The following is a 26,844-nucleotide window of genomic DNA, read 5'->3' as shown; positions in this document are numbered from 1 at the left end:
AGGTAACAGCACACAAGAAACACACAAGACCTTAATCAAGTCACAACAAACCAAAAATAAGAGAATCACACACACACATAATACCACCTCCAACAACAAAAATAACAGAAATTATCATTGGTCATCAATATCTCTCAACATCAGTGGACTCAATTCCCCAATAAAAAGATTCAGGCTGATAGACTAGATACATAAACAGGATCCATCGCTCTGTAGCACACAAGAAACATACCTCAGCAACAAAGACAGATACTAACTCTGAGTAAAGGTCTGGACAAAAGTTATCCATGCAAACAGTCACAAGAAACAAGCTGGAGTAGCTATTCTAATATCCAATAAAATAGACTTTCAATCAAAAGTAATCAAAAGAGATGGGGAAGTATACTTTATACTCATCAAAGGAAAAAATTCATCAAAACAAAGTCTCAATTCTGAACATCTATGTCCCAAATGCAAGGACATACACATTCATAAAATAAATTTTATTAAAGCTCAAAACATACATTGAACATCACATAATAATAGTGGGAAATTTCAACACCCAACTCTCACCAATGGACATGTCATTGAAACAAACTAAACAAAGGCACAGTGAAACTAATAGAAGTTATGAACCAAATGGATTTGACAGATATTTACAGAACATTTTACCCCAAAACAAAAAGAATATACCTTCTTCTCAGCACCTTGTAGAACTTTCTCTAAAATTAATCATATAATAAGACACAAAACAAGCCTCAAGCAATACAAGAAGATTGAAATAATCCCGTGCACTCTATCAGATCTCTACAGACTAAGGCTAGATTTCAACAACAAGAAAAACAACAGGAAGCCCACATAGTCATGAAAATTGAACAACTCTCTACTCAATAATAACTTGGTCAGGGAAGAAATAAAGAAACAGAAGACTCTCTACATTTCAATGAAAATGAATGCACAACATACCCAAAATTATGGGACATAATAAAAGCAGTGTTAAGAGGAAAATTCATAGCACTAAATGCCTTTAAAAGAAATTGGAGAGATCCTATACTAGCAACAAATAATAGCAGACGTGAAAGATTCAGAACAAACAGAAGGAAGCACACCCCAGAAGAGTAAAATGCAAGAAATAGTCAAACTTGGGGATTAAAAACAACCAATTAGAAAAAAAAGAGAATAATCCAAAAATATCAACAAAATCAAGAACTGGTTCCTTGAGAAAATCAAGAAGATAGATAAACCCTTAGCCAAATTAACTAAAAGGCACAGAGATGGTATGCAAATTAACAAAATCAGAAATGAAAATGGAAACATAACAACAGAAGCTAAGGAAATTCAAAAAGTCATCAGATCATACTACAAAGGCTTGCCAACACTGGAAAATCTAGATGGAATGGATGACTTTCTAGACAGATACCAAGTACCAAAGTTAAATCAAGACCAGATAAACTATCTTATATTCTGTTGGTAATGCTTGCATCTATGACTCCTGATCTCTTTCCAAGGTTTTCTATCTCTCTTTCTTTCTGATTTCTTTGTTTCTATTTCCATTTTTATATCCTGGATGCTTTTGTTCAATTCCTTCACCTGTTTGGTTATACTTTTCTGTAATTTTTTAAGGGATTTTTATGTTTCCTCTTTAAAGTCTTCTACCTGTTCACCTGTGATCTCCTGTATTTCTTTAAAGGAGTTATTTACATCCTTCTTAAAGTCCTCTATCATCACCATGAGAAGTGATTTCAAATCTGAATCTTGCTTTTCTGGTATTTTGGGGTATCCAGGACTTGCTGTAGTGGGAGAACTGGGTTTTGATGATGCTAAGTAGCGTTGGTTTCTGTTGCTTATATTCTTGTGCTTGCCTCTTGCCATCTGGTTATCTCTAGTGCTACTTGTCCTTGCTGTCTCTTACTGGAGCCTGTCCATCCTGAGATCCTGGTTGTGTAAGAACTTCTCAGAGTTCAGCTGTCTCTGTGATCTTGAGATCCTTGGGTATGTCAGAGCTCCTGGTAGTCAAGCTGCCTCTGAGATTCTGAAATCCTGTGATCCTGGGCATGTTAGAGCACCTGGGAGTCAAGCTGCTTCTAGATGTTGTGGCACTAGGTCCCCACACCCAGCACCCAAGGTCTACTCAGGGCATTGGCTCAGATTGGAAGTGGTCATGGTATGTCTTGGTTAGTGTTCTATTACTGTGAAGAGACACCAAGTACAAGGCAACTCTTATAAAAGAAAACATTTAATTGAGGCTGGCTTACAGTTTCAGAGCATTAGGCCATTATTATCATGACAGGGAGCATGGTGGCAGGCAGGCAGGCAGGCAAGGATGAGTATGCTGGAGAAGTGGCTGAGAGTTTTATATCCTGATCCACAAACATCAGGCAGAAACAGAGAAAGGAGGGGTCAGAGGAGGGCTGATATGGGCTTTTGAAACCTCAAAGCCAACCCTCAGTGTTCTAGTCGGTTTTGTGTCACTTTTACACAGGCTAGAGTCATCTGAAAGCTGTCAGTTGAGGAAATTACTCCACAAGATCCATCTGTAAGGAATTTTCTTAGTGATTCATGGGAGACAACCCAGCCTATTGTGGGTGGTGCTATCCCTGGGATGGTGGTCCTGGGTACTATAAGAAAGCAGGGTAGCTTACAGATTCACCATGAACAAGCCATTAAGCTATATTTCTCCATGGCCTCTGCGTCAGCTCTTGCATCTGGGTTCCTGCCCTGCTTGAGTTCCTGCCATGGCTTCCTTAAATTAAACAATAAACTTCCATCAATGTTTAAGCAAAAAAACCCTTTTCCTCTCCAACTTGCTTTGTGGTCATGATATTTCATCACAGCAACAGAAACCCTAAGACATCAAATGACAGACTCCAACAGACAGATAGCCCCTAAGCATCCCCAAACATTTCATCAGCTGACTAAGGATGCAAATATAAAAGCCTATGTGAGGTCATTTCCATTAAACCACCAGATGAAGTTTATCAAGGAAACTAAAAAGCAAACTAGAGTGAACAATTTCGAGAGAAGTCTGCTTAGGGTAAATGGGAAATGCCTATTAGGCCAGAAATGCAGAGCTCTTCTGAAGACTTACCTTAGCAGAAAGGCTGAGCCATATTCAAGTCCCTCCCCAATATCTGCCCATTTCCCACTGAAAATCCTAGGGCATAGGAATATAGAGAGTTGTGCTGGTCCAACTGGAAATCATGATGGGAAAAATGAGAAAAATGAATTCAGAATCAGAACGGCAGAGACTGAAGAGACAAACAGGGATTCTGAGTTAGATGCACTAGCCAGGGGCTCCACTACAAAACATGGAGGTGGTATGTGTGTGTGTGTGTGTGTGTGTGTGTGTGTGTGTGTGTGTGTGTGGCTTTGGAGTGCATGGCAAAATATACAGAGAAGTATAGCAGCTTGAGGTTTGTAGAAAGTCAGCTATGTCTCAGCCTCCTGGACACTGGCGTTAGGGAAAGGGCGGGGCTCAAGCTGAGAAAATAAAGAGAATTGTGATGGCAAGGAGGGTCAGGGCTTGAGAGACATGAGTGGCACTTTAGGCAGTAGGTGCCTAGGGCACCTTAGAGCTCTGCAGCATGTGCCTTCGAGTTAAGGATGAGGAGCCTGCACAAGTCTACCCAGTGAGTTCTCTGAGGTCTTTATATTCTGCCCTAGGTTTGCAACCCCATGCCGTCAGCTCCATCCATGCAAGGTTCCAACTTGGGGACTGGGATTTAGAAGTCCTGAGTGAACAGACTAGATCCTAGGCTGATAAGAAGACTACTGAGGATGAAAAAGAACCACAGTTGGATCAATTTGGATTGATAGATCAGTTGGACCTGATCTATCAATTTTGTTGACTGGTGTACTGGTCCACCCTAGAGGGCTGGGTAAGAATTGCAGAAATGAGGAACATGGGCTCAGTCAAGTTCTAGATGCTGACACATGGAGTGGAGATTTACTTTCAAGTTGGATTAAAGTTGGGAAGAGAAGTATTTAAGAGACTCATTATTAGCGGGAGAGGTGGGATTCATAAAGGAACAGTCATGATTGTTGTGCTCCATGACTTCAATTGCTCCAGTTTCCTTAATTTGGGAGCCATGGTATAAACTATGCTTGCTTCCTCATGGACAATGATTAGCAGCTGGAAATTAATTTTTCAACTGAATTGTGACACTTTCTTGTTTTTTGTACGTCTTTTATTTCTGGGTGAACCCAGCCCTATGCCCCCCCATGTGGCTCCACCCTCTTTCATTTATGTTTGATTGTGCTTTTGTCCTACTTGCCTTCAATTATAGCTGTAACAGATTTTAAAGGAATGGGCTTTCCTTCCTACATTATTTTGACTTTGTGTGTGTTCTTACTATGTAGGAAGGACCACGAAGGCACCATCCTTCAGATGTTTCTACCAGGCAGGTAAATTTTATTTCAACTGTTTTAAGCTTATGCCTGCATGTGTGATGATCATTAATTAGACATCTCTTCAATGTATCTCTCAGAAATCTGGGGTCCTGAGACTGGTATAAAAGGTTTTGAAAATGTTGGATATATACATAGACATGTATATATGTATAGACATGTATATATGGCTATACACACACATACATATATATAACATGTACAGCATATATAAATTATAAAATAGAGTAATAAAACAGATTTTATACTTAAGACTTTGAAACACTGTGTTTCCAAATCCACCTAGAGGCCACCTCCCTCTCTTACCTCCCCTCATCTCTCAAAAACATAAACATTATTTCAAATACCATTTTCCAGCCACTTTTTTTTTTTTCAATTCATGGCTGTGTGTGCCTCTTTAAGTGTACTGCTGACATTTCCTTGAATTTGAATGTTATAAATTGGAGTCACAAAGCTTAGTGTTGGTTCCTTGGTCTTGAATGCTGTGTATAATTGTAGTTCCCTTATTTTCATTGCTTCTTAATATTTTATCATGGGACAAAGCATTATTCCTTTTCCTTGTTTGCTACACTGGGTTAGTTCAACACTGTTCTTTAATGACCAGCATTTGAGTACAGATCTCCTCCCCATGCCCAAAAGTTCTTCTGCTTACTTACCCAGAAAGAGGATGTTTAGATCATGGAGAAAAGAGGCTCTTCATTGGTGTGAGGACTGCCCCATTGCGTACAAAGCATCACACTCACTCCCCCATCAGCAAGTGTCTCTACACTCTGTGGCATCTCTTTATGCAGCTTCCATTCCTTGTGCCTCTGGTACTCATAGATGCCATACAATGATGACTTAAAAAGATGTGTGTGAAATAAGACAAGTAATAAGACTAAATAATGGACCCATTTTCTTACATCTATATATAAAACTTCTCTGAACATTTTTAATGAAATTGTACTTAAAAATAAAATTGAAAATGCATGGCCATGAGCCACAATTTATAGAACACATGCATGCTGCTGATGTGGGTATCAAGAGTGAAGAAATCCCTGGCCCCACTCCTGATGCCACAGTGTGGTTCTTCTCCATCTGTGAATAACAATTTGGAAAAAAAAACATTTGGGGGGGGGTTGGGGGATTGCTTTGTGATTTTTCCCCCTACCTCTATTCTACCAGCTAAGTAGACTATGCATTGCTCTTATCGTTTTAATTGACACAAGCCAAAAATGAGTCACATGTTGGCTTTATATGTTCTGATTGCTTCTATTTGTTTTCAATTTTCCTTAAGTCTGTGGAAAAACGTATCAATCACATGCAAAACCTACAGAAAGAGAAGAGGAAATTGGGGAAAAGGTTCGCGAGGCCTAACCCAATTCCAGATACAGGCATCTTGGTAAGCATGTGGCTCTCACAGCAATGGGCAGTGTTTGCATGCTCCTGACAACCTCTTTTCTAATGCATCTGATTGCTCTTTAATATTCTCTGGAAGAAGTTGGAATGCCAGTCTGGAGAGACCGTGTAAAATTCCTCTCACCAAATTCCCATTGTTTACATTTATTTAGAAACTATCTCCTGATAATGACACATAGTTGATCTTCGAAGCCATATGGTCTGTTGTTTTGTCCAGCTTATTCACTTAAATCTTTGATCCCATTATTTAAAAACATGAGTTACGAAATCTCCTAAAATTATTTAGCCTATAATTGAACACTTAAAATGTTAGAAAATTCTCTATACTGATTGTAATTTAGTATATATATGTGTGTACATAAATATTTATATATACACATATTTACATAAGCATATGCATATATGTAAATATATAATATATACGTATATTATACATACATATATTTATATATATTATATATGCATATATACACATATTTACTTTTATATGTATATGTCTTATGTGTGAGTGTATGCCATGTGTGTATAAATCCCCACAGAGGCCAGGAAAGGCTGTCACATGCCCTGGGGTTACAGGTGGTGGTGAGCCACTTGACAAGGGTACTGGAAATCTAAGAGCTAAAACTGTTAAGTCTGAGCTATCTCTGGCCCTTGATACATCTTTACTGGGATTTAAATGCTTTTACAATGCAGTCTATCATAAAAGAGCCTCTTAGAACAGCATTAAACTACATTCTGTGGCTCAGCAGAAGTCTGATGGCCTTCTGACTTGACCGTCTTTTGGTTATCTCAAAGAGCTGTCACTCTCCTCCAGTGTCAGAATTACTTTTCTTCTGGTTGAAAATCTATTTTTTTTAATTTTTATTTTTTATCTATTTTGCTTTCTATTGCCCAGTGAGCCCTGGCAGTTTTCAAGCAATGATTGTTTCCTATATAAATGTTTAGCTGCTATTTTATCAGTATCATGCACTTCACATCCATATGTTTTCTGTACTCCATCTAGCATGTCCATCTCTTCCTCAAGACTGAGGAATACTCTGACCTCTCACCGTTTCTACCCACTGTCCATAGCAAGTTGTCACCTGGTAGAAATCAGCCAGCGAGGAGCTCTTAGGAGGGGTGGTACCTTTCACTTAGAAATGTTCAGTCAAGGTTCCACCACATGCTTATTCCTTGATAATGCAGTTTAAAATGTAAAATTACTTTGATTTGTTTATTGTGGAGTGTATATCTTTGGATAAGCATGCATGTGCCAAAGTATAAACACATAACCTTGTAGAAGTTGATTCTCTCCTTCCATCATGTGTGTTACAGGAATCAAACTCAAAATGTCAGGCTTGTCAGCAAATGCCTCTATCTGCTGAGCCATCTCACTTGGCCAACTCACTTTTTAAACAATAGAAACTATCTAATTTTCTGGATATATATACTGACTGCAGTGACTGTATATAGACATACTGCAGGATGTCCTTGTTGCTACTAAGAACTGATGCATGCAATATATTTTGTATAGGAAGGTCTCAATCACGAGAGGGAGATAACTAATAGGTCACATGAATTTTTCTTACATGAATTTCAATTGCATTTGCATTTTAATTGTGTGTTCTACTTCTTCATAGTGGACATAAGCTTGGAGTCTTCTAGAAGAAACCACACTCCAGACCAAAATATGTGTGGACTTCTGATACTGGCCAATGGCTCATGGCTTAACTTCATCTGAAAAATAAAGGAATGTGTGGCCATTCTGCAAAATAAAAACTGAGCTTGCAGTAACATTCAGGCTGTGGGCTTCTGAATTTTATTAGGTACCATGGCTCATCACTGATTTTCTCCCCCCCCCATAGTAAACTAGTGTCTTAAATAATATGCAAAGATTTTGAAAATATATTTGTGCTTAAATTTTTAGAATTGAATGTATGGCTTATTTCAACATTGGGAGCTATGCTTTGATAATAGGAGAAAAATAGGATAACAACCCCATCTAGAGTTACAAAGATTTAGGTTGATACTGAAAATAAAGGGATAATATAAGCAAAATTGCCACTTAAAGTCCAATACTGCCACATATGTAGCAGAGGATGGCCTTGTGGAACATCAATGAGAGGAGAGGCCCTTGGTCTTATGAAGGCTCTATGCCCCAGTGTAGGGGAATGCCAGGACAGGGAAGTGGGAGTGGGTGGGTGGGTTAGTGAGCAAGAGGGCGGGGGATGGGATGGAGGGTTTTCAGAGAAATAAGGAAAGGGGATAAAATTTGCAATGTAAATAAAGAAAAATAAATCTAAAAAGAGAGAGAGAGAGAGAGAAAGAGAGAGAGAGAGAGAGAGAGAGAGAGAGAGAGAGAGAGAGAGAAAGAATCCAGGAAGTCTGATTTAGCTGGTGGTGTAGGGAAAAACTCCAAAGAGAGACAAGTAGGCAGGTAACTACAATATACCACTGCTTGTACTGAATGCTTTGTAACCACAGAACCACAAATGTGCAGGGTGCAGCTCAACAGTGTTTTCCTTTACCCTGTCTTCTCCATGAAGGTCCTTCTATAGAGGTCAGACTAACTGTAAGTTCAACAATCCTGACACTCACCTACCAGCCAGCACACACAGTACTTATTGATTATACATGGCATTTAGCTAGCAATAGAGGAGTTAAATGATAGCAGTAAGCTACTCCCAAGTAAGCAGCCCTCCAAGACCTGGTCTTGGAAGCTTAACAAGAAGTTTGGAACTTGCCGGGCGTGGTGGCACAAGCCTTTAATCCCAGCACTCGGGAGGCAGAGGTAGGCGGATTTCTGAGTTCGAGGCCAGCCTGGTCTACAGCGTGAGTTCCAGGACAGCCAAGGCTACACAGAGAAACCCTGCCTCGAAAAACAAAAAACAAACAAACAAACAAAAAAAAACAAAAAAAAAAGAAGTTTGGAACTCACCAGCCCCCTTACCACTTCAGAGGCACTGTAAGATCTCGAGACATCTGGAAGGGCACTTGGTACTGAGGCTACAAAGTCTATGCTTTTCTCTGTACACACACATATATGATAAGCTGCACTTATAAATTAGAGAAAGATTAACCACCACAACTAATAATATTTTTATTACAACATAATAAAACAATATAACGTTTTATTACAACAATGTTTGTGATAATGTTATTATGGTTGTAATCATTCCCTCTTGAGAGAGTTAAGACAAAAACAAAGATTTTGCAGACCACGGTTGACTGTTAATAACAAATGCTTTCAGGTGAAATCATGAGAGAGATGGGTAACTAGACCCAGACTTACTCATGTATAACTGCCCACCAGAGAAAAAGTAACACTCAAAAGGAAGACTTCAAATTCCAGCTATGCAACACTCACCACATTCAATAGCTGGTAAGAAAATACTATTAGAGTCACAGTGCAGTACATGGTTGTGCATAACATGGGGAAATGGACACACACAGACACAAATATGAAAAGAAATAGATTAGATATAATTTAGACATTTTCTAAATGCATTTAAGAATTCAGTGAGAAGCATGGAACATGGACAGAAGGGAAATAAAAGACACCTAAAAGAAATAGTCAGAACTGTTAGAATCAAAACAGAATTGAAACTTAAAATTTTACTAAAAGAAATTAGCACAGAGACAAACCCATAAGTTGGCAAAACCAAAGATACAATAAGTAAAGCTTCATAAATTATCCAAAGGAAAGCAAAGATAAAGACTGAAAAAAATGGCTACTGCCTTTGAGACCAGATCAGGAAGACTGAGATGCACTGTTGTGGGTCCATTTACAAACTTTGTTTAGGTGAAACGTTATATGCCAAAGGATCTTAAATACAAACATGCTCAGATGACTTCAAAAATCAAATGTCTAAAAACACTGAAAGGAGGAAAGAAAATGGGGGGGGGGGGCTCACAACATGCTGAGTCATGAAGATAGAAATGAACAAAACCATAAAGCCAGTCTAGCTGAAAAGGTGGTTGCTAGGTTTAATGAGACCCTATCTCAAAATCAATCAATCAATTAATTAATATATAAGTAAATATGGTGGAGAAGCAATTTAGAAAGATGCCTCAGCCTTGACATATACCCATACACACATACACACACACCACATGAACATAGAAGAAAAGGCAACACTGACTTTAAAATATAGCATGTGAAAAGACAATGCTTCCATTCAAATTAACTATAGCAACCGTTTACACACCCTAACCACAGACTGTGAAGAAGTTGAAATTTTCCTCAACTTGTAAAACATACAATGACAGATATGCTATCAAGTAGAGGTAAATTTTTGTATGACATTTTATGGAGAACCTAAGTCCTAGGTGCATCTGCAAGCTATACTTCACCACTGTGGTGGTTTGAATGAAAACGGTCCCCATAGATGTGTAGGGAGTGGATTATTGGAGGTGTGGCCATGTTGGAATAGGTGTGGCCCTGTTAGAGGAAATGTGTCACTGGTGGGTGGGCTTTGAAGTTTCAGAAGCTCAAACCTGACCAAATAGCTCACTGTCTCTTCCTACTCCCCGTGGATTCAGATGTAGAACTCTCAGATAATTCTCCAGCATCATGTCTGCCTTCATTCTATCATGCTTAAATGATAATGGAATAAACTGAAATGTAAGCCTGGCCCAAAGACAGCCACTCATCCTGACAACACCAATTGAAGAGAAAAATACAGTAAAAAGCAGAAGAATAGTTAGGCAAATGGCTGAGCCAAGAGGGGGGACAAATAAATAAATGGTCCAATGACCTTATAGCTGTCTCTGGAATACTAACATGAGATCTGGATTTAAATAGAAGGCAAGAGGTATACAGTCTTGGTCAAGGTCCATCACTGACCCACTGACTCAATTCTGATCCTACAAGGTGAACCAATACATTTTTAAACCACTAATCTCTCAGTCATGGATTATTGGTTATTCTGGGTTTGGGATGTTTTGAAGGTCACAATGGTTCAAGAGGAAAGATGAAAGAATTTTCTCTGTGTCTACAGCTAAACCACAGACAAAACGAAGTAGAGAGATCTTGCTCTTAGTTACATTGTGGACACAAGCAAGGAGTCAACTATGATCAAGATTTATTACCAGATATGTGTTTCAAAGAGATGTTCTCATGAATGCAGAGGAAAGCAACAGGATAGAGCTGACAAAGGAAGGCATCCAACCAGAGATGGGGGGGGGCAGGGTAGTGGGGTGCAGGTATAGATGAGAACAAAGTATAATGCCCTGTATATATAGAACAGTCACAATGAAATAGACTGCTCAGTATGCTAATGTTTATAGTTCATAAAAAAGCTTATTTGTATACCTAAAAAGTGCCATTGCAGTCATTTCTGGGACATCCACCAACAGACAGAGGAGTCTGTAAATGTTGTGGAGATGAACCACTTCAGAGACAAGAGAACCGTGTCTGCTTTAATGCATGTGAACAACTACGTACACAGTGGAAGCCTATTAACTGTGATTGCTTAGCACATTACGTCAGAGTAGACAGTGAGTGCTAATAAATTTTCTGTAGAGAAGCACATAAAAAGGAGCCAGGAAGAGTGTAGACTGGTCAACAGGCCAGCTACCTGCTATTCAATACTACTCCAGAATTCAGTGTTGTGACTTTTGGGAATATTTGTTAGGAGCCATAATGAGACAAGCTAATAACTAGCAGGTGATCATCCTGAAATGGTCTGCTTCGGATTATTATATAATCTGTGTCAGGTGTGCCCTTATTAAGCAAGGCTGTAAGGGATTCATTCTAGGAAAGATTCCTGCTATTAATATGCATTTCCTATTATTATTAAACATATATAACAATCACTAAGTAATAGCACACCCCTTTGATACAGATCTCTGCAGATCCACGAAGATGTACTATCTTGTAGTGATGCTACATAGAAAAATAGATGACTTAAGTCTTAATGGTGATCCTATAAGAATTCCAGAAATTATATCTGTGATTATTAAGCTCTTTCAGAATGGGACTGCTATTAGGTCCTTTTCTTATAGTCAAAGCTGAAATGAGAACTCTGCCAGTCTTCCAAAGTGTCACCAGTTAATTGCTCTAAGATGGTAACCAGACTTTCTCCTACTCAGAGCACATTCCAAGAGGTTGTAAAACAATTAACCAAAGGTAATAAAAAGGGAACTAACAATTTGTTATAGGTGCTAGGACAGAAGATAAAATATTGACTGGGTTTATCTATACAAAACTTCACTAATAACTTAGTTATGGTTTTAAACCTTCAGTGAACCTGTGGAACTGAGACAGGTGATGGATGTTTAGCCAGATAATTACTCCTAACGGATATGCATGGAAACATTCGCTGTTGTAAACTTCTACTTCAATTTTTTATTTGATTTTTTGTGGGAACATGTGATCAACTTTGTGGCATGTGATCATGCATTCTGAAAGATGGATAAGTACTGAGGACAAAAAGATGAGTGGAATCTAGAGAGTAAAATTTTTGCCTTTCCCCACTTCTTCGCTTTTCCTCTTAACTAGCTTTCATAGGAAACATTTTACAACTTAGTAATAAAATGCTATCATAACTTTCCTAAGCGTCCCTTTTCTTCCTGTGACTTCTGTCTAGCAGGCTGAATGTTAGAGCCCAGCAGTTCCTGCTGAGATAGAACAAAGGCTGCATTGCTTAATCCTCCTCTGTTAGGCTACAGGTGTTAATCACCTAAGCCAGCAGTCTTTACTCTCAGAAAGAGCAGGAAAGTCTTTAGGACTTTTTAGAAGTTATCATCAGCATTACAGTACTGTTAGGGAGCTAGAAAGCCCCAAGACCCTCAGACTTTAAAGCCATCACCAGAGTCCTACTCTGTGACCCTGCCAATACCCTACCTCAGGCCAGGAGGTTCCTGGCAAATATTCAAGAGCATATTGTGCCATGCTTCTTATTTAGACGCTCAGTGTGCCAGATAGGCTGACTGCCAGGTGATGCCTGCATTTTCTCCTACAGAAAAGATTAATAAAACATTTCTAAAGCAGACTTTCTTAAGCCTAGAACAGCAAACAACACCAAATGCAAGTTTTATCTATCCTCCAAGTTGGGAAATGTCTGACTCTGCTTTCTACTGCTGTGATAAACACATGACCCAAAGCCACTTGGGAAGGAAAGGTTTATTTCAGCTTACAGCTTTCAGGTTACACTCTAGGACAGAGGATGTCAGAACAGGAACGCAAAGCAGGAATCTGGGGGTCTGAACTGGAGGAGCGCTGCTTACTGACTTGCTCCTCTTTGCTTACTCAGTCGGCTTTTGTAAACACCCAGGACTAGGGGTAGCACCACACACAGTGGGCTCGGCTCTCTCATATCAATCAGCAGTCAAAAGAATACCCTACCGGCTTGACTAAGGACAATCTGATGTAAGCATTTTCTCAATTGCAGTTACCGCTTCTGGGATATCTCTAGTTCGTGTGAAGTTGACAAAACTAACCAAGACAGAGAATGAAGCGGTTGTGTCAAAGAAGAGACTAGGCACACATTGGCTTGTGTCACAACTGGGGAAAACCCCATGTCCTAACAGGCTGCTAGAAGACCTAACCAGCTTGTACCCTGGTACATCAGTATTTTCCTAGATAATAAGCATATCTGATTCACAGAAAGAGTCTCCAAGTTTTCTACCATAAAACCACCATGGAATACTCCTTTGAACAGCTTTCATCTCAAGGGAATGAAAGGGTTGAGAATAGAAATACTTTGCATTGCAAATAGTTCTCCATTTTTATGTAATACATTTTTAAAAATTATTTTATTTATTTACATTCCAGCCATTGTCCCCCCTCTCAGTCCCCCTTTCTCACCGTGCCTCATCCCATTCCTCCTCCCCACCTTGGCTCCAAGAGGGTGCTTCCCCTCCAGCCCTCTCCCCGCCCCCTCCCTCCCGGGGCCTTAGGTCTCTAGAAGATTAGACACATCTCCTACTGAAACCAGACCAGGCAATCTTCTACTATATATGTGCTGGGGTTGGGGGTGGTCAAACCAGCCTATGTATGCTGCCTGGTTGGTGGATTAGTCCTGATTCAGTCCTGTGAGCTCCCTAGAGTCCAGGTTAGTTGTGACTTCTAGTCTTCATAGTGGGTCACCCTCCCCTTCAGCTTCTTCAATCCTTCCCTTAATTCAACCAAAGGAGTCCCCAACTTTAGTCCAGTATTTGGGTATAAGTATGTGCATCTGTCATCATCCATGACCTGAAGCTGTACTTCAAAGTAATAGTGATAAAAACTGCATGGCATTGGTATAGAGACATACAGGAATAGAATTGAAGACCCAGAAATAAAACCACACCTATGGACACTTGGTCTTTGACCAAGAAGCCAAAACCATACAATGGAACAACAGCAACAACACCACCAACAAAAAGCATCTTCAATAAATGGTGCTGGTCTAACTGGCAGTCAGTAAGTGGAAAAATAAAAATAGATCCATATTTATCACTTTGCACAAAGCTCAAGTCCAAGTGGATCAAGACCCTCAACATAAAACCAGATACAATGCATCGAAAAGAAGAAAAAGAGGGAAAGAACCTCAAACTCATTGGCACAGGGGGAAGTTTCCTGAACAGACACGAATGACTCAGGCTCTGAGACCAACAGTTGATAAATGGGACCTCATGAAACTGAAAAGATTCTATAAGGTAAAAGACGTCATCAATAGGAAAATCAGCAACCTAAAGATTGGGAAAAACATTCTTCATTAACCCTACACTCAACAGAGGGCAAATATCCAAAATATATAAAGAACTCAAGAAGTTACCCTTCAAAAAAATCCAATTTAAAAATGGGGTACAGAGCTAAACAGAGAAATTAAAAAAAAAAAAAAAAAAAAGAATCTCAAATGTCCAAGAAGCACTTAAAGAAACATTTAAAAGTCCTTACTCATCAGGGAAATCCGAATCGAAATGACCCTGAGATTCCACCTCATACCAAAAAGAATGGCTAAGGTCAAAACTCAAGCGACAGTACATGCAGGAGAGAATGTGGAGAAAGAGGAACCCTCCTCCACAGCTGGTAGAATTGCAAACTGGCACAACCACTCTGGAAATCAATCTGGTGGTTTCTCAGACAATTGGAAATATGTAATGCATTTTTAATTAAAATAAATCAGTTGACAAACTGATATAGAAGTAACAATGTAATAGAATTACACAAACAAGGAATTATTTACATTAAGATGGAAACAGAACTCAAGTGCATTGCACTAAAAGGGAGGAACAATTATACATCTTGAAGTTACTATGTTAGTTTGCTTTCTATTGCTATAATAAAACTGACTAAAACCAACATGGGAAAGAAAGGGTTTGTGTCATATTATAGCTTATGGTTCATCATCCAAGGAAGCCAAGGCTTGAAACAGAAGCCAAGGAGGAACACTTTTTGCCTCCTGGCTGAGATGGTACGACCACCCACAGTGGGCTGGGCCTTCCTATATCAATGACCAAGAAAATGTCTCCCAACCAAGATTAGCCTTCCCTAATCACATGACCTATTGAAAAAGAGCTAGAAGATCTTTTTCAAGTGCCCTAGGGTCACCTGCATCTGCTGCCAGGCACTTGTGAGAATTTAAACACCCAGGCTTCTACAGAAATGGGGAATGAGAGAAGTCTATTTCTGAGTGTTTTATTTCAAAGATAAGACACACTGGTCCTTGATAAGGTTCTGGGTTATAAAAGTGCTAAGAGGCCAGGAGAAGAACATCTTAAAAGGCAGAGGAATATTTAAATAGAAAGATTTCTAATGTAAAAACTTTAAGAATAGGGAGGCAATCAGAAAGAAATCGGAGTTTGGCCAAGCTAAAGGAAAAAAGCAATCAGTAATCTTACACCTGAGATGAATTTCTGTTAATTGTGTTTTGTAATTATCAAAACATGACACTAACAAATGTGAAATTTCTTGAAAATGAAAAAACTCAAAATTCCGAGTGGATAATGTGGGGGTAAATTTTCATACGTTTATAAGAAATAGAAATATAGAAGTATGAAATACATATGTACTATTTTGAAGCACAGCAACTTCAAATAATAGTTTCTGTGTGATTATCAAAAGGAAATGGAAGGATTTGTCCACTTGAATGTAGTATGTGTGAGTGGCCACCCACGAAATGACAAGAGATATAGAAACGGAGAGAAAGAAGGAAGAGGAAGGAAAGAGAAAATAATAGTCTTACTGTCATTAAAATCTAAGCCGCACTTCACTCAAGTTTTTCTGGGTGCACTTTTTCGTTGTCCCTAAGCGGAAAACGTGGATAGCAAGGAGCTAGCTCTGAGACGGGATAATGTGGCAGTTTTCTCATCCTGCCATCTCAGCGACACAGTACTGACCTCACTAAAATACCAACAAGGTAGCAGATAGAACCTTTGAAATGTTGGTTTCTGAGTGTCAAGGGCCAGAATTCCTTCTTTCCCTAGCGCGGATTCAGCAGGTGCCTACCCATGCCCAGTACGCTTGCGCAGAGCTCCTAGGATGGCCAGGGCTCCGCACAGCCGCAGAAAGTGCTTAATCAGTGGGGCAATGAAGAGTGGAATTTTGAGTCTTGATGGGAGTGGGAGGGTGGGGTTGTGTGTGAAAACAGGGTGGGAGTGGGGCGTTTCATTTGTAGGAGCTGGCTGACAGCTTATACGGGTGGATCAGGTGGAGCACTACTGAAGGGGCGGGGCTTGCCGCAGATGGGTGGGGCGTTGCCATAGGAAGGCTTCAAGGTTCAAGAGAAAAATCCCTTGGTTGGGTTGCTGTTAAACCCTATTGGGTGGGATTTGTGGAGGAGGCGGGACTTGATATTGGACCGGATGAAAGAGGATTGCCGCCGGGTCGGGCGAAGCAGGTTCGCCCTGGGGGCGGGGCTTGCCGCAGGCCTGGAGGGGCGAGGCTTATTGCTAGGGCGGGTAGGGCGGGGTCTGCCACGGGCAGGGCAGGGGTGGGGCTTGAAATTGGGCGGAGCTTGTGGTGGTGTTCGCGGGCGGTTGGGAGGGGGGACGGAGCTTGCTCCTCAGATGGGGCGGGTCTTACTGCGGGGCAGGTCCTGGCGCGGGGCGGAGCTTTGCAGCAGGTCAGGTGGGGGCGGGGCTTACTCCTGGGCGGGGCCTGCTGCAGCCCCCAGCGAGGATTCGGGTTCCCGGCCCGGGGTGCCTGCGTCCCCATGGGGCTGTGCTTCCCTTGTCCCGCGGAGTCCGCACCACCATCCCCGAGCCCGGTGAGTAGAGGGCTTCCCCGTGCGAGTCTTGCACGCGGCGGCCGTTGCAGTGCAGTCGGAGGGAAGGTGCACCTGCCGGGCCTCCTGACCCTCCCCTAGGACCCTCCTCCGATGGCATTGGTTGGAGCTGCTGTTTTCAGTGGCTGCTCCAGACATGTGTCTCTTCTCTTGTCTGTACCAGCTGTACCTAGAAGGTCCCGGACGCGCCGCTCCTCTCGCCATTTAGTGGATAATTAACCCGCGCCTTCCCTTTGCTCAGTTTTTAACAGCCGGTTTGAAGCCCAGGTTTAAATCCCACATAAACAAGCAATACATTTACGTGTAGATTCCCAGTAGTGCTGTGTTTGGGGTAATTTTATGTGAAGACAGTCATTTTATTTTATTTTTTTGCTATTCAAATCCAAGCAGGCCTGATGCAGTAAGAGTATACTTATTTTAATATCCTTTACCCGTACTTGATAATAGAACAATCTAACTTGTTCTCAACATCGGTTCTCGGGGTAGCCAAAGATTAGTTGAAGAAATGAGGGATTTAAGGAAGTATATTAATACCTTAACCACTAGGTTATAGACACTAAAGTGACTGTTTAGTAGATGTGGGGAAGTTCAACTTGCCTTTATGGCTGCTGTTGTTTTAAAATGCTGTTAATTTTGTTTAGCTCATGAGAAAAAATATCATTCTGCCAGCATTTGTTAAGGCACCTCTCCTCCCGTTCTCTGCCCTTAGCCATAGGGCCCACCAGTGTATTTCAGTTAACACCTACAATTTCCCTGACCACCTAAACATGCTCTAGAAACCTCCCTCCTATTCCTTATCTACCATGGTTATTATATCTCTTCCTGGGTAATTATTCCCATCAGATGCATGCTTGTGTATTTGCTTACATTTGTTTCCACGCACTAATCAAAACTCAAGCTTTGTATGCTTGGATGTCTGCATTTCCTTGCTGTGTTCTTAGTACTTAGAAAAATTGGCAGCAATCATTGTGATGGATGAATGTGTGCACTTGTCGGAGAAGGAATGGCTAAAACTGCATCCCAAGAGAATGCTATTCATTGTCTCAGTGTATTTAAAGACTTTATACATGAGGAGTAAAGGGCATGGAAAAATACCATGTGTCCCAGAGATGGGACAAGAGCCTCTGACTTTCTCTTCTTTCTCTTCCCCATGGTACATAGGGAGATCGGTCCATTGGTTCTAAATGTATTCCCCAAAGTCCAGCCTTCCTCATCCTACTTTTTAACAAACTTTTAAATTATGTTTCCATCCTTATAGTTTAAACACAATTTAAAAAAAAAAAGTGTCCCCGATGTAAGTCTATTTTATAAGAAGTAAGTATTGTGTGGCCAACTTATATTTGTTGTCACGTGTGCTAATTTGGCTTGCTGGTGTAGAGAATGACATTCAGAAAGTCAAATATTTAATAAATATTGCAATTTTGATAGAATTCAGGGTTAGTTTGTTTTATCTTTTGTTTGGGTGAGGATATACTCTTACCATACTGTTCAGGCTAGCCCTGTGGACTCCAGCAATCCTGCTTTCTGTCCCTCACCTAACTAGCATCTAGGTCTATAGTTCTGGCCCATCTTAGTGGGCTCCTACAGTGACTTTCTTTGTGAGGTCTTTTGCATCCATACTAAATTTTTGCAAACTGTTTCAACTCGTAAAGTATTCTTTATTTTTGTTGCCCTCTGAAGGAAAGGTGTGGAAGGGGGCCATGCTGTTTGACTTGTCCCTTGAGATGGGTGTTATTTATTTCCTTAGGAAGAGAAAAGAGAAAAGCTGGCAGAGGCAGCAGAAAGAAGGCAGAAGGAGGTGAGAGCACTGTAGCTGGTCCCGCCCGCTCCATAAGCGGTCAGTTCGAGTTCTGCAGGTGTCCGTCCTGTCCCCATGCCCTGAATGCAGGGTGCCTGATGACATACACAGTTCTGTACTCAAAGATAACCTCACTGGGAACGATGTCCGAGTACTCGTGAACTGCATGCTCTTACATCATTTTCTGTGAAACCAGCCCCAGATGGGTTTGCACTTGAGCCTGTCCTGCAAGGGCACTTCCTGGAGATAACCCCTCCATGCTGAGGAGAATGGGTGAATGAGGTTGCAGGAAGAATTCCCTGTGGTTTTCCCAGATGAAATGGCTGTGTTTTCTTCAAAGTTGTCTTAGCAAACGACTCTGTTACCCAAACCAGACCAACTCCCCACCCAAAGCAAAATGGCAAAACAAGTGCTTCTGGATAGCAGACACTTTTGTTTTTTCCTATAATCTTCCTTTGTTGAATTTTTTAAAGGCTGCAACTCGGGGGATTTTGGATATCCAGTCAGTGGAGGCCAAAAAGAAGAAGAAGGAACAGTTAGAAAAGCAGATGGCGACATCGGGGCCACCAACGGCAGGGGGACTTAGAGTGAGTACTCAAGGCAGTCCATCCAGTCACTCCCCTGGGGATGCCCTGAGAAAGACTGGGTTTAGCTTGAAAATCAATCAAGAACATAGGCTAGAGGAAGTGTCTCCTTATATTAGTATTATTGGAATAGGCTTGCTTGCTTTCTTTAATATATATATATATATATATATATATATATATATATATTCTTTCTAAGCACAGGATCTTAATAGTTTTATATGTAATTCTAATCATCAGTGTGTCAAAAAAAAAAAAAAAAGCAATATAGGACACCAAGAAGAATGTAAAATTCTACCAAACTGTCATTTTCACACATGTGTCAAATGTCTGCTTGCACATAAATCATGAAGTTGTGTTCTTCTAAAACTTGTGGTTTGTAGATTTAATGTTGTCACTAGAGTTTGCTACCTTTGAGTTTGTGTATATTTGTTTTTGTTTTTGATTTGTTTTGTTTTTCAGACATGGTCTTCTGTAGCCCATGCTGGCTTCAAACTCACTCTCTAGCCAGAGAGTGGCCTTGAACCTCTAATCACCCTGCCTGCCCCTCCCATCCAGTCCATCCAGGCTCACTCATTATCTTAATTATGTCACTCACTATCTTAATTATGCAAATATGAATGTAGACCAAGGTTTGTGCACATGTGAGTGGTCTGTATTCCTCCCACTGTCTGTGTGTCTGAAGAGACCCTGGGTGTGCCTTTGGTGGACAGGCTAACCCTGGGAGGTCTTTGAATTGGAGGCCGCAGTGTAGCAGGAGTGGAAAGGTTTTATTGTACATGTGGCTGATCAGGAAAAACCAGTTGAGGTAATGTGATTTTACAGATCGCTTCACAGAACCCCACTTTTAGCATCAGGATAACTGTGAAAAGCAGAGTGCCCTTAATTGCTCTCAGCTTTTTGGTTAATTGCTCTGAAAATTCATTTGCTTTTGTCTCAGGAGCACACTCATACTCTCAGGCATATATGTCTACGTGGGTCATATATGTGACCAGAACTATGGTGCAAAGCTTAGGACTGCCCTGAGCAGAGTTGATTCAAGCCAGGGATGGCTCCTAGGGATGGCTGTTATCGCTGCGGTTTACCACTCTAATTTACTTTATCCAGTTTCAGTTAATGAATTAAGTGAAAAGAAAACTGCTTTTCTTTACGTCAGAGTTTTGATAACTCATAAAATAATTGGGTCCAGGGTTCAGCTATGTCATGTGGCCATTTTCATGGATGTCATTTCCTAGACTCAAAAAGAAGACAGTAGTAGATCTAGTGTAATTTTGATAGAAAATAAGATCAAGTTGTCATAAGAAACATGACTTTTCTTTTTCCTACTAAGATGAAAAGTTGCCACTAGGTTTAATTCAAATAGTGTTCTCAGAAAACAAGAAAGAAAGGAAGAAAAAGTAAACCCTAGTACTAGAAGTGACGCTGAGCTCCACTGTTTCGTGGTAGGAGCAGAGGTGCTGAGTTAAGTTCCCCGGGGGTGCTGGGTGCTAAGTTTAGATGCCATAGCTGTCATGCACGAATCAGAACTAAGAAAGCATTTATTTCACGTGTGACAGCCGAGCAAGCCTACTATTTGCTCTTCAAGGCTTTCGTCCTTAAATCCGAAGCTTCTTCATTCTGAAGCTTTTAGGTGGCAAAGATCCTAGGCCTCATGTTCCTGCTAGGTCTCATGTTACTTGAGGCTTCTCGAAGGAGCTCAGAACCAAAGCTATTTCTGTGGCTATCCTTTCTCTTTTCTAGCTGTTTCTCTTATGAAATCTGCTGTCTGATTTCCTGAGTAAACTGTCCTGGGCATCAAGATGCAAAGTAGCTGGAGGGTTTTCTCAAAAGAAGTGAGCCATCTCCCAGTGATGTCGCCCACTGTGTCATAGTCGTGGCCACCTCTAATCAGCAGCTTCAGGGAGGTCTCAGCCAGTGCTGCACCTGTGAATATGAAGTGTCCCTGCGGTTGGAGTAGAACATGGAAATGTTTATCTTCCCAGGGTATTTTCAATGTAAAGCCAGATTGAGAATTTCCAATGTTGTATTAACACCAGTCTTAAAAGAAACTTTTAATTAGAGAACTGTTTAAAAATCCTAAATAATGCAGAATATATCCCAAATGTGTTGTAGACTGTGCCACATCATTAAATGTTTATTTTTATTATTTTTAATTATATGTGTGCATGCAGGGTAGGGTATGTCCCATGAAAGCAGATACCCTCAGAGGCCAGAGAGCCTCCCAATCTCCTGGGGCTGGAGTTACAGGAGGTGGTGAACCACCCCGTGTGGGTGCTGAGGATTGAACTCAGGTCCTCTAGGAGGGCAGTCTATGCTTTTTACCACAGAGCTCGCTCTCCAGGCCTGTGCTTCCTTTTTGCAGATGAAAAGACACATAATATTTAGCCATCAAATAAATCCTGCAATACAGAACAGCAAGTTAACTCCTATCCTTAATTTTGGAAAGGTATAGAGATTAAAGATATGTATCACTAAATATTTCTTGGATACAGTTTAAACGTAGTACTTAGCAACGAGATACTTATTGTTCTTATTTGGCGGATTTTCTAAAACGTATTATTATAGATTTTATAAACTTTGCTAAAAACAACAATAAATAGAGTATTTTTCTCACTCAAGAGAGGGGAAGATCTTAACACAAATTATTTAATTACTACTCCTTATTGGGTCCGTTTCCAGAAGGAAGGTTTCCATTTTTGTTTTTTGTTTTGTTTTTTACTTTTGTTTTGTTTTGTTCTTTTTATTTATTTATTTATTTATTTATTTATTTATTTATTTATTTATTTTTGCTTAATGCTGTTTTCCCCCTCACTATGTTTGGGATGTAGCCAATGAAGCAGGCTTGGTATTTGCCAGCTTGTGAGTCTGGTGAACGGCCACTCACATATGCAGGAAGGTATACGACCTGGGCTTATTACCTATGGGCAAGCTTTATGGGACAACAGAACCTAGGGAACGGCTTCTGGGTCAGGACAGCTTTTCAGGTTGGAGGGAATGTACTGAGGAAGGTCACTGGAAAGCAATGCACTCGGGGCCCCATTTCTTGGGGACAACATGACTAGGGTAGTTCCAGAATTGAAAGAAATCAGAGAATGAGATACTGCTGCTTCTGGCCAGTGCCCACCCCCATTCCAGTATGTAACATCCCCTGTACACTGAGGAAGCCTCAGGCAGAGAACAGAGCTGTCCACCCAAGAGAACAGAGTCTATCCAAGGCAACCACTCTCTTATCATATACTCCAAAACATGTCTTGTCTATATTTTTAAGCTCCTGTCTTCAGATTGTTTGTTAATATAAAATTGTATTATTCATGGCTATTTGCAAAAACACAAAATCCCTTTTGCATTATCCCATAATATTGTTTTGTTTACTAGACAGTCATTACATAATTTAAACATAAATTTACTGATGCCTGTATATTTTCACCTGTTTAGTGGACGGTGTCATGAAGCATATCATACCTGGAAGAGAATCCTGCCACCAACTCCGGCAACTGCAGTCAATGGATTTCAGCTGATGTCTCCTCTTTACACACATTAAGAGTCAGACTGTGTCATTCGTGCCCTTTAGTGCAATCCTGACACTAAATATACTAAATGTACAAAAATATTGGTAATATTTTTATTTTCAAACTTCCTGAATAACCTAGCTTTTCATTCTATTCCACTTTCCCTACATCTATTTTCTCTTCTGCAGGAAGTAACTTTGCAGTTTTTGTAGTTAAAATATGGATCCAAAAGGTATATATGCATGGCGTGTCCTGGTTCTACATATATCTCCAGTGTTGAGTTTGCTGCCATAGCTCTGCATTATAAGTAACCTTGCTCCCTAGAATCATGTGGCACAGCCTGTGGTCTATCTCTGTCTCACTAAATAGGAAGACTTCAGCTTCCAGACTTAGTGCCTTTAAGCTGATCATCAGGGAAAATCCTGAAGACGCATTTGAAGGACTTCAGGTGAAGGAAGTCTTTATTTTTATAACCCACTAAGAAATGAATATTTGTAGGCAAATGTTGACTCTCTGCTAATTTATTTTCTGTACCTAAGGCATATCCTATTAACGTGAAGTTATATGTCCGTAGGACATCAGCTCAGTGACCTGCTGATGAGTCCTGCTAGAAGCATGAAGGTATGTGTAGTGAAGGGAGGAGGCCAACTGAGAACCAGGTTGGAGAGAATGAGTGATAATAAATGTGTTCAAATTCCACAAGCATTTTTATTCTTCTGTATTTATCAAAGAACAGTTGTAAGATCTATACAAACATGATGTTGCCAAAGAGAGTGTGAAAGAGAAACATGTGAGTTCTGTACTTGGAAAGTCCAAGCATGTCAAAGCATGCTTGTGATTTATGAGATTGTTGCTTGTTTTTTTCTTACTACGTAATAAGCAAAGATGCAAGTGTGCAAGGCTGCTGCTGCTGTGGATGCCAAGACATTCAGTGCTAACATCAAGTCCTTACCTTAGAATTTATAGATTCTAGCCAGTCAGAAATCTCAGTGAATTAGGCAAAGTCACAGCCATGAGAAGAAACTGAGCCATTGGCTTGTCTGTTCCTCTCACAAGGTATCTGACAGTGTGTCACACATGTTCTTTTTAAAGAATTAGAGCTATAATATAGGTCTCATAATGACTGAAGTATTACTTTTCTGTCGCTCAAAATGGTTCATGAATAGCTAGGCAAGACATAGAATTGTATCATGTCAGTTTCCTTCATTTAGAGATGGTGATATTTTTCTTCATAAATGATAGTGATATCAATAAGCTGACTTTTAGAAATAATTTTTAGCTCATTTTGGTAAGTAATATTTCTGACATAGGAAAGCTGTCTCAGCTGAATGGGGAGAGAGGCAGCACACACCAGCCTTCACCATGGGAAGCCCTCCTCCTGTTAGAACAGACATCACGTTCTCTTCCCTTCATCTTAGACCATGGCTTGTGCAAAGAGGAGGCTTGGTTCAGTGGGCAGTGCAACATTTATTACCTAAGGGCATGCCTAGAGGCACAAGTGCCATACAGGTTTATTCTTTGCTTGGAATAATTAGGATACACTGCTTTTGGCATCTGTGGGCTCCCTCTGCTGTTCCAAGGCCCTGTGCATGGCTATGGCCTGCCCCACCGATATAAGCCTTCTCCCAAGGCCACACATGTCATAGGCACTAAATGGTGAGTTGAATCTCATGAATGTGATTGCAAAGAGGAAACAGGATGCTTGATAAGAAACTGGGAAATGGCTATTTGAAATCATATATACGTCTAAACATTTCTCTTAGGTTGTGGATAGTGGTGTAGAGGTGAGTTTTCTCTAACTTAAGACTTAAATAACAAAACATAATATTGAATATATCTTCCAACTCTTATGGCAAAATGGGTAGAACATAAGAAAATCCATCAGATGCAGAAAGGTAACCAATATATGCAAGCTTCAGTCTTAATTGTAATTCTGAAACTGATATAGCTGGTGATAAAAGAGTTACATATATCCTTACAGAAGGGCTCTGTGACTGGTTGCATGTTTTGGAAACATCTGTAAATGGTTCTTTTATCTAGTTTGTGTTATGATTATATCTGGAATGTGATTTATTAGTTTTCTAATATATTTTGAGCCCAATGTTATGTATTATGCATTGTCTTTGGGTGTATGAACATACATCTTCCTATACAAAAGTTCCCTTTGGCCATGTCTTTAAGTAAAATGTTTCTACTCCATCTTAAACAAATTGTGAGTTGTCTTCATACCCAAGAGATGCATCCATGTCTCTGGGGTTGATAATGGAAAGGTAAACAGTGGCTGCCTGGAGAAGGCATGTTTCTCATCCTGGAAAGAAGAACTGTTATTATGTTGTTATTATTCTTGCTTTTAGATTAAAAGGTAAAGCACTGTGGAAAGGCTCTCTGCATAATCCCAGAACCATAAACATTTACATAAAATTTGAATTTGTTTATCCAAAAGTTTGGCTTATTTTCATTGTTAAGAATTATACTGTGTCCTTGGAAGATGAAAAGCATACCTTGTCATTTTTGAATAAAGTATATAATTTAACAGATTGGCAAGAGTTAGGTGCACGTGCTTGCCTCCTGTTTTGAGAGAAAAGGGATATGTCTTTTTTGAAATAATATTTTTATTAATTCTTTGAGAATTTACAAAGTATTTTTATTAAATACATCTCTCCCCCCCCCGACCCCCGACCCACCTCATCTCCTTATCCATTCAACTTCATGTCCTCATTTTTTTCCTTTTTTAGATTAACCATGGAGTCCAATTTGTGCTACCCAGGTACTCTTGGTTGTAGGGCCTGTCCTGAAGGTGACCTACCAAAAGTCACTCTTAAAACTGACTCTTCTCCCCACATCTACCAAATGCTATTAGCTAGGGGTGGGACTTTGTGCTCACGTCTCACCCCTTGCTTGGATTTTGTCTTGCTTGAGTTTGCACAGCTCTCACTGATTGTGTACAGCAGCATAAGTTCATATGTGCAACTTCCCTGCTCTGTCCAGAAAAGCTTCCTTGTCTTCAACATCACCCCTTACTCTTAGAATTGTTCTGCCCATCTTTCATGGTGATCCATAAGCCTTAGTGGGTGGGGTGAGAGAGGCAGCCTATTTAGAGCTAAGAATTCTATGGTCTTTTATTCTCAGAATGTTATCCAAGCCTCTTTCTTAATCACTATCTATTTCTTTAATGTCTTCTCTTAAGTAAACACCTCAAATTCCCCCATACATTTACACTATAATGCAAACACACACACTGTAACCTGAATCATATATAGTAATAAAGCCCTAGTATTAATTTTCTAAACCAATCATCAAACATAAAAGACAACACCACTAATACAAGCCTATCTATAAAAGCCACTAGTGTGTACAGTAGGCCTTTGAAGTCATTTTTTTAAATTTGTTGTTGCAGAAATTGTTGTCACAACCTGAAGTCTCAGTTCGCCACCAATGTGGCTTTTTATTGCATGGCTCTTCCTTTTCTAGTTTACTTTGCAGACACTGCATCAGAACGTGACTACCATAGGTTAAGAACTAAATAGACATAAAGGCCTTCCCCTGGGTGTGCCACTTACATTAGATCCTGAAGAGCACTGGCTGCTTTCATGGTACTGACTTTGGCTTGTCTATTATTTTAATGGAAGAAAGAAACATTCTTCTTAGTGATATTTTGTCCAGCAACTTATGATGTGGGCATTGCAATTTGGGGAATTTTTCTTATAATGTCCCTTCCTTTGAGCTACATAGGTAGGCAGAAGTTTCTGCACATTTATCCTGTATCTGTTGTTTTGACTAACCACAAGGCAGTACCTAATGAAGATATCAAAGAATTCCCACTGCAAATTTATTGACTGTAAAAACGAACACCTGAAATTACTTTAGTAATGTGGGTGCCGCTGCCATCTGATAAGTGGGTACTGTACAGGTCGGCTGCCCTCCATACTTCAGTGTGTCTCTGAGAGGCTATGTTGCCCTCTGGCGATGGTTTTGTC

At 40.2% G+C, this 26,844-nt stretch overlaps 2 protein-coding genes across 3 annotated transcripts; both read left to right on the top strand.

The window, feature by feature from the left end:
• The first annotated feature begins 3,521 nt into the window (after positions 1 to 3,521).
• On the top strand, positions 3,522 to 7,562 carry Ccdc179 (coiled-coil domain containing 179). Its single transcript, XM_021169037.1, has 4 exons — positions 3,522 to 3,608; positions 4,339 to 4,383; positions 5,663 to 5,767; positions 7,404 to 7,562. Exons 1-4 carry the CDS (start codon positions 3,564 to 3,566, stop codon positions 7,410 to 7,412), a joined length of 204 nt encoding a protein of 67 aa, XP_021024696.1. The 5' UTR covers positions 3,522 to 3,563; the 3' UTR covers positions 7,413 to 7,562.
• Positions 7,563 to 16,693: 9,131 nt separating this feature from the next.
• Svip (small VCP interacting protein) lies at positions 16,694 to 25,413 on the top strand. 2 transcript variants are annotated; one of them, XM_021166994.1, is made up of 4 exons: positions 16,694 to 16,958; positions 18,724 to 18,774; positions 19,248 to 19,361; positions 22,794 to 25,413. In XM_021166994.1, the coding sequence occupies exons 1-4, from the start codon at positions 16,905 to 16,907 to the stop codon at positions 22,806 to 22,808; spliced, it is 234 nt and encodes a 77-aa protein (XP_021022653.1). In that variant the 5' UTR covers positions 16,694 to 16,904; the 3' UTR covers positions 22,809 to 25,413. The 2 variants fall into 2 exon arrangements, 1 of the variants encoding a protein (XP_021022653.1); XR_002378336.2 differs by lacking the exon at positions 16,694 to 16,958 and adding an exon at positions 16,984 to 17,152.
• Positions 25,414 to 26,844: the final 1,431 nt, after the last annotated feature.

Source organism: Mus caroli, chromosome 7 (genome assembly GCF_900094665.2).
Source record: "Mus caroli chromosome 7, CAROLI_EIJ_v1.1, whole genome shotgun sequence".
Taxonomy (NCBI): domain Eukaryota; kingdom Metazoa; phylum Chordata; class Mammalia; order Rodentia; family Muridae; genus Mus; species Mus caroli.
The sequence above is the reverse complement of the archived record's forward strand: the minus strand, read 5'-3'. Positions and strand labels throughout refer to the sequence as shown.

Excerpts from the sequence above, each read along its gene's own strand:
- Svip (XM_021166994.1), top strand. The coding sequence starts at position 16,905 with ATGGGGCTGTGCTTCCCTTGTCCCGCGGAGTCCGCACCACCATCCCCG. Across the intron at positions 16,959-18,723 it reads CACCACCATCCCCGAGCCCG|GAAGAGAAAAGAGAAAAGCT; the intron begins GTGAGTAGAGGG and ends TTATTTCCTTAG. Across the intron at positions 18,775-19,247 it reads CAGAAAGAAGGCAGAAGGAG|GCTGCAACTCGGGGGATTTT; the intron begins GTGAGAGCACTG and ends AATTTTTTAAAG.
- Ccdc179 (XM_021169037.1), top strand. The coding sequence starts at position 3,564 with ATGTGCCTTCGAGTTAAGGATGAGGAGCCTGCACAAGTCTACCCA. Across the intron at positions 3,609-4,338 it reads AGCCTGCACAAGTCTACCCA|GAAGGACCACGAAGGCACCA; the intron begins GTGAGTTCTCTG and ends CTTACTATGTAG. Across the intron at positions 4,384-5,662 it reads CAGATGTTTCTACCAGGCAG|TCTGTGGAAAAACGTATCAA; the intron begins GTAAATTTTATT and ends ATTTTCCTTAAG.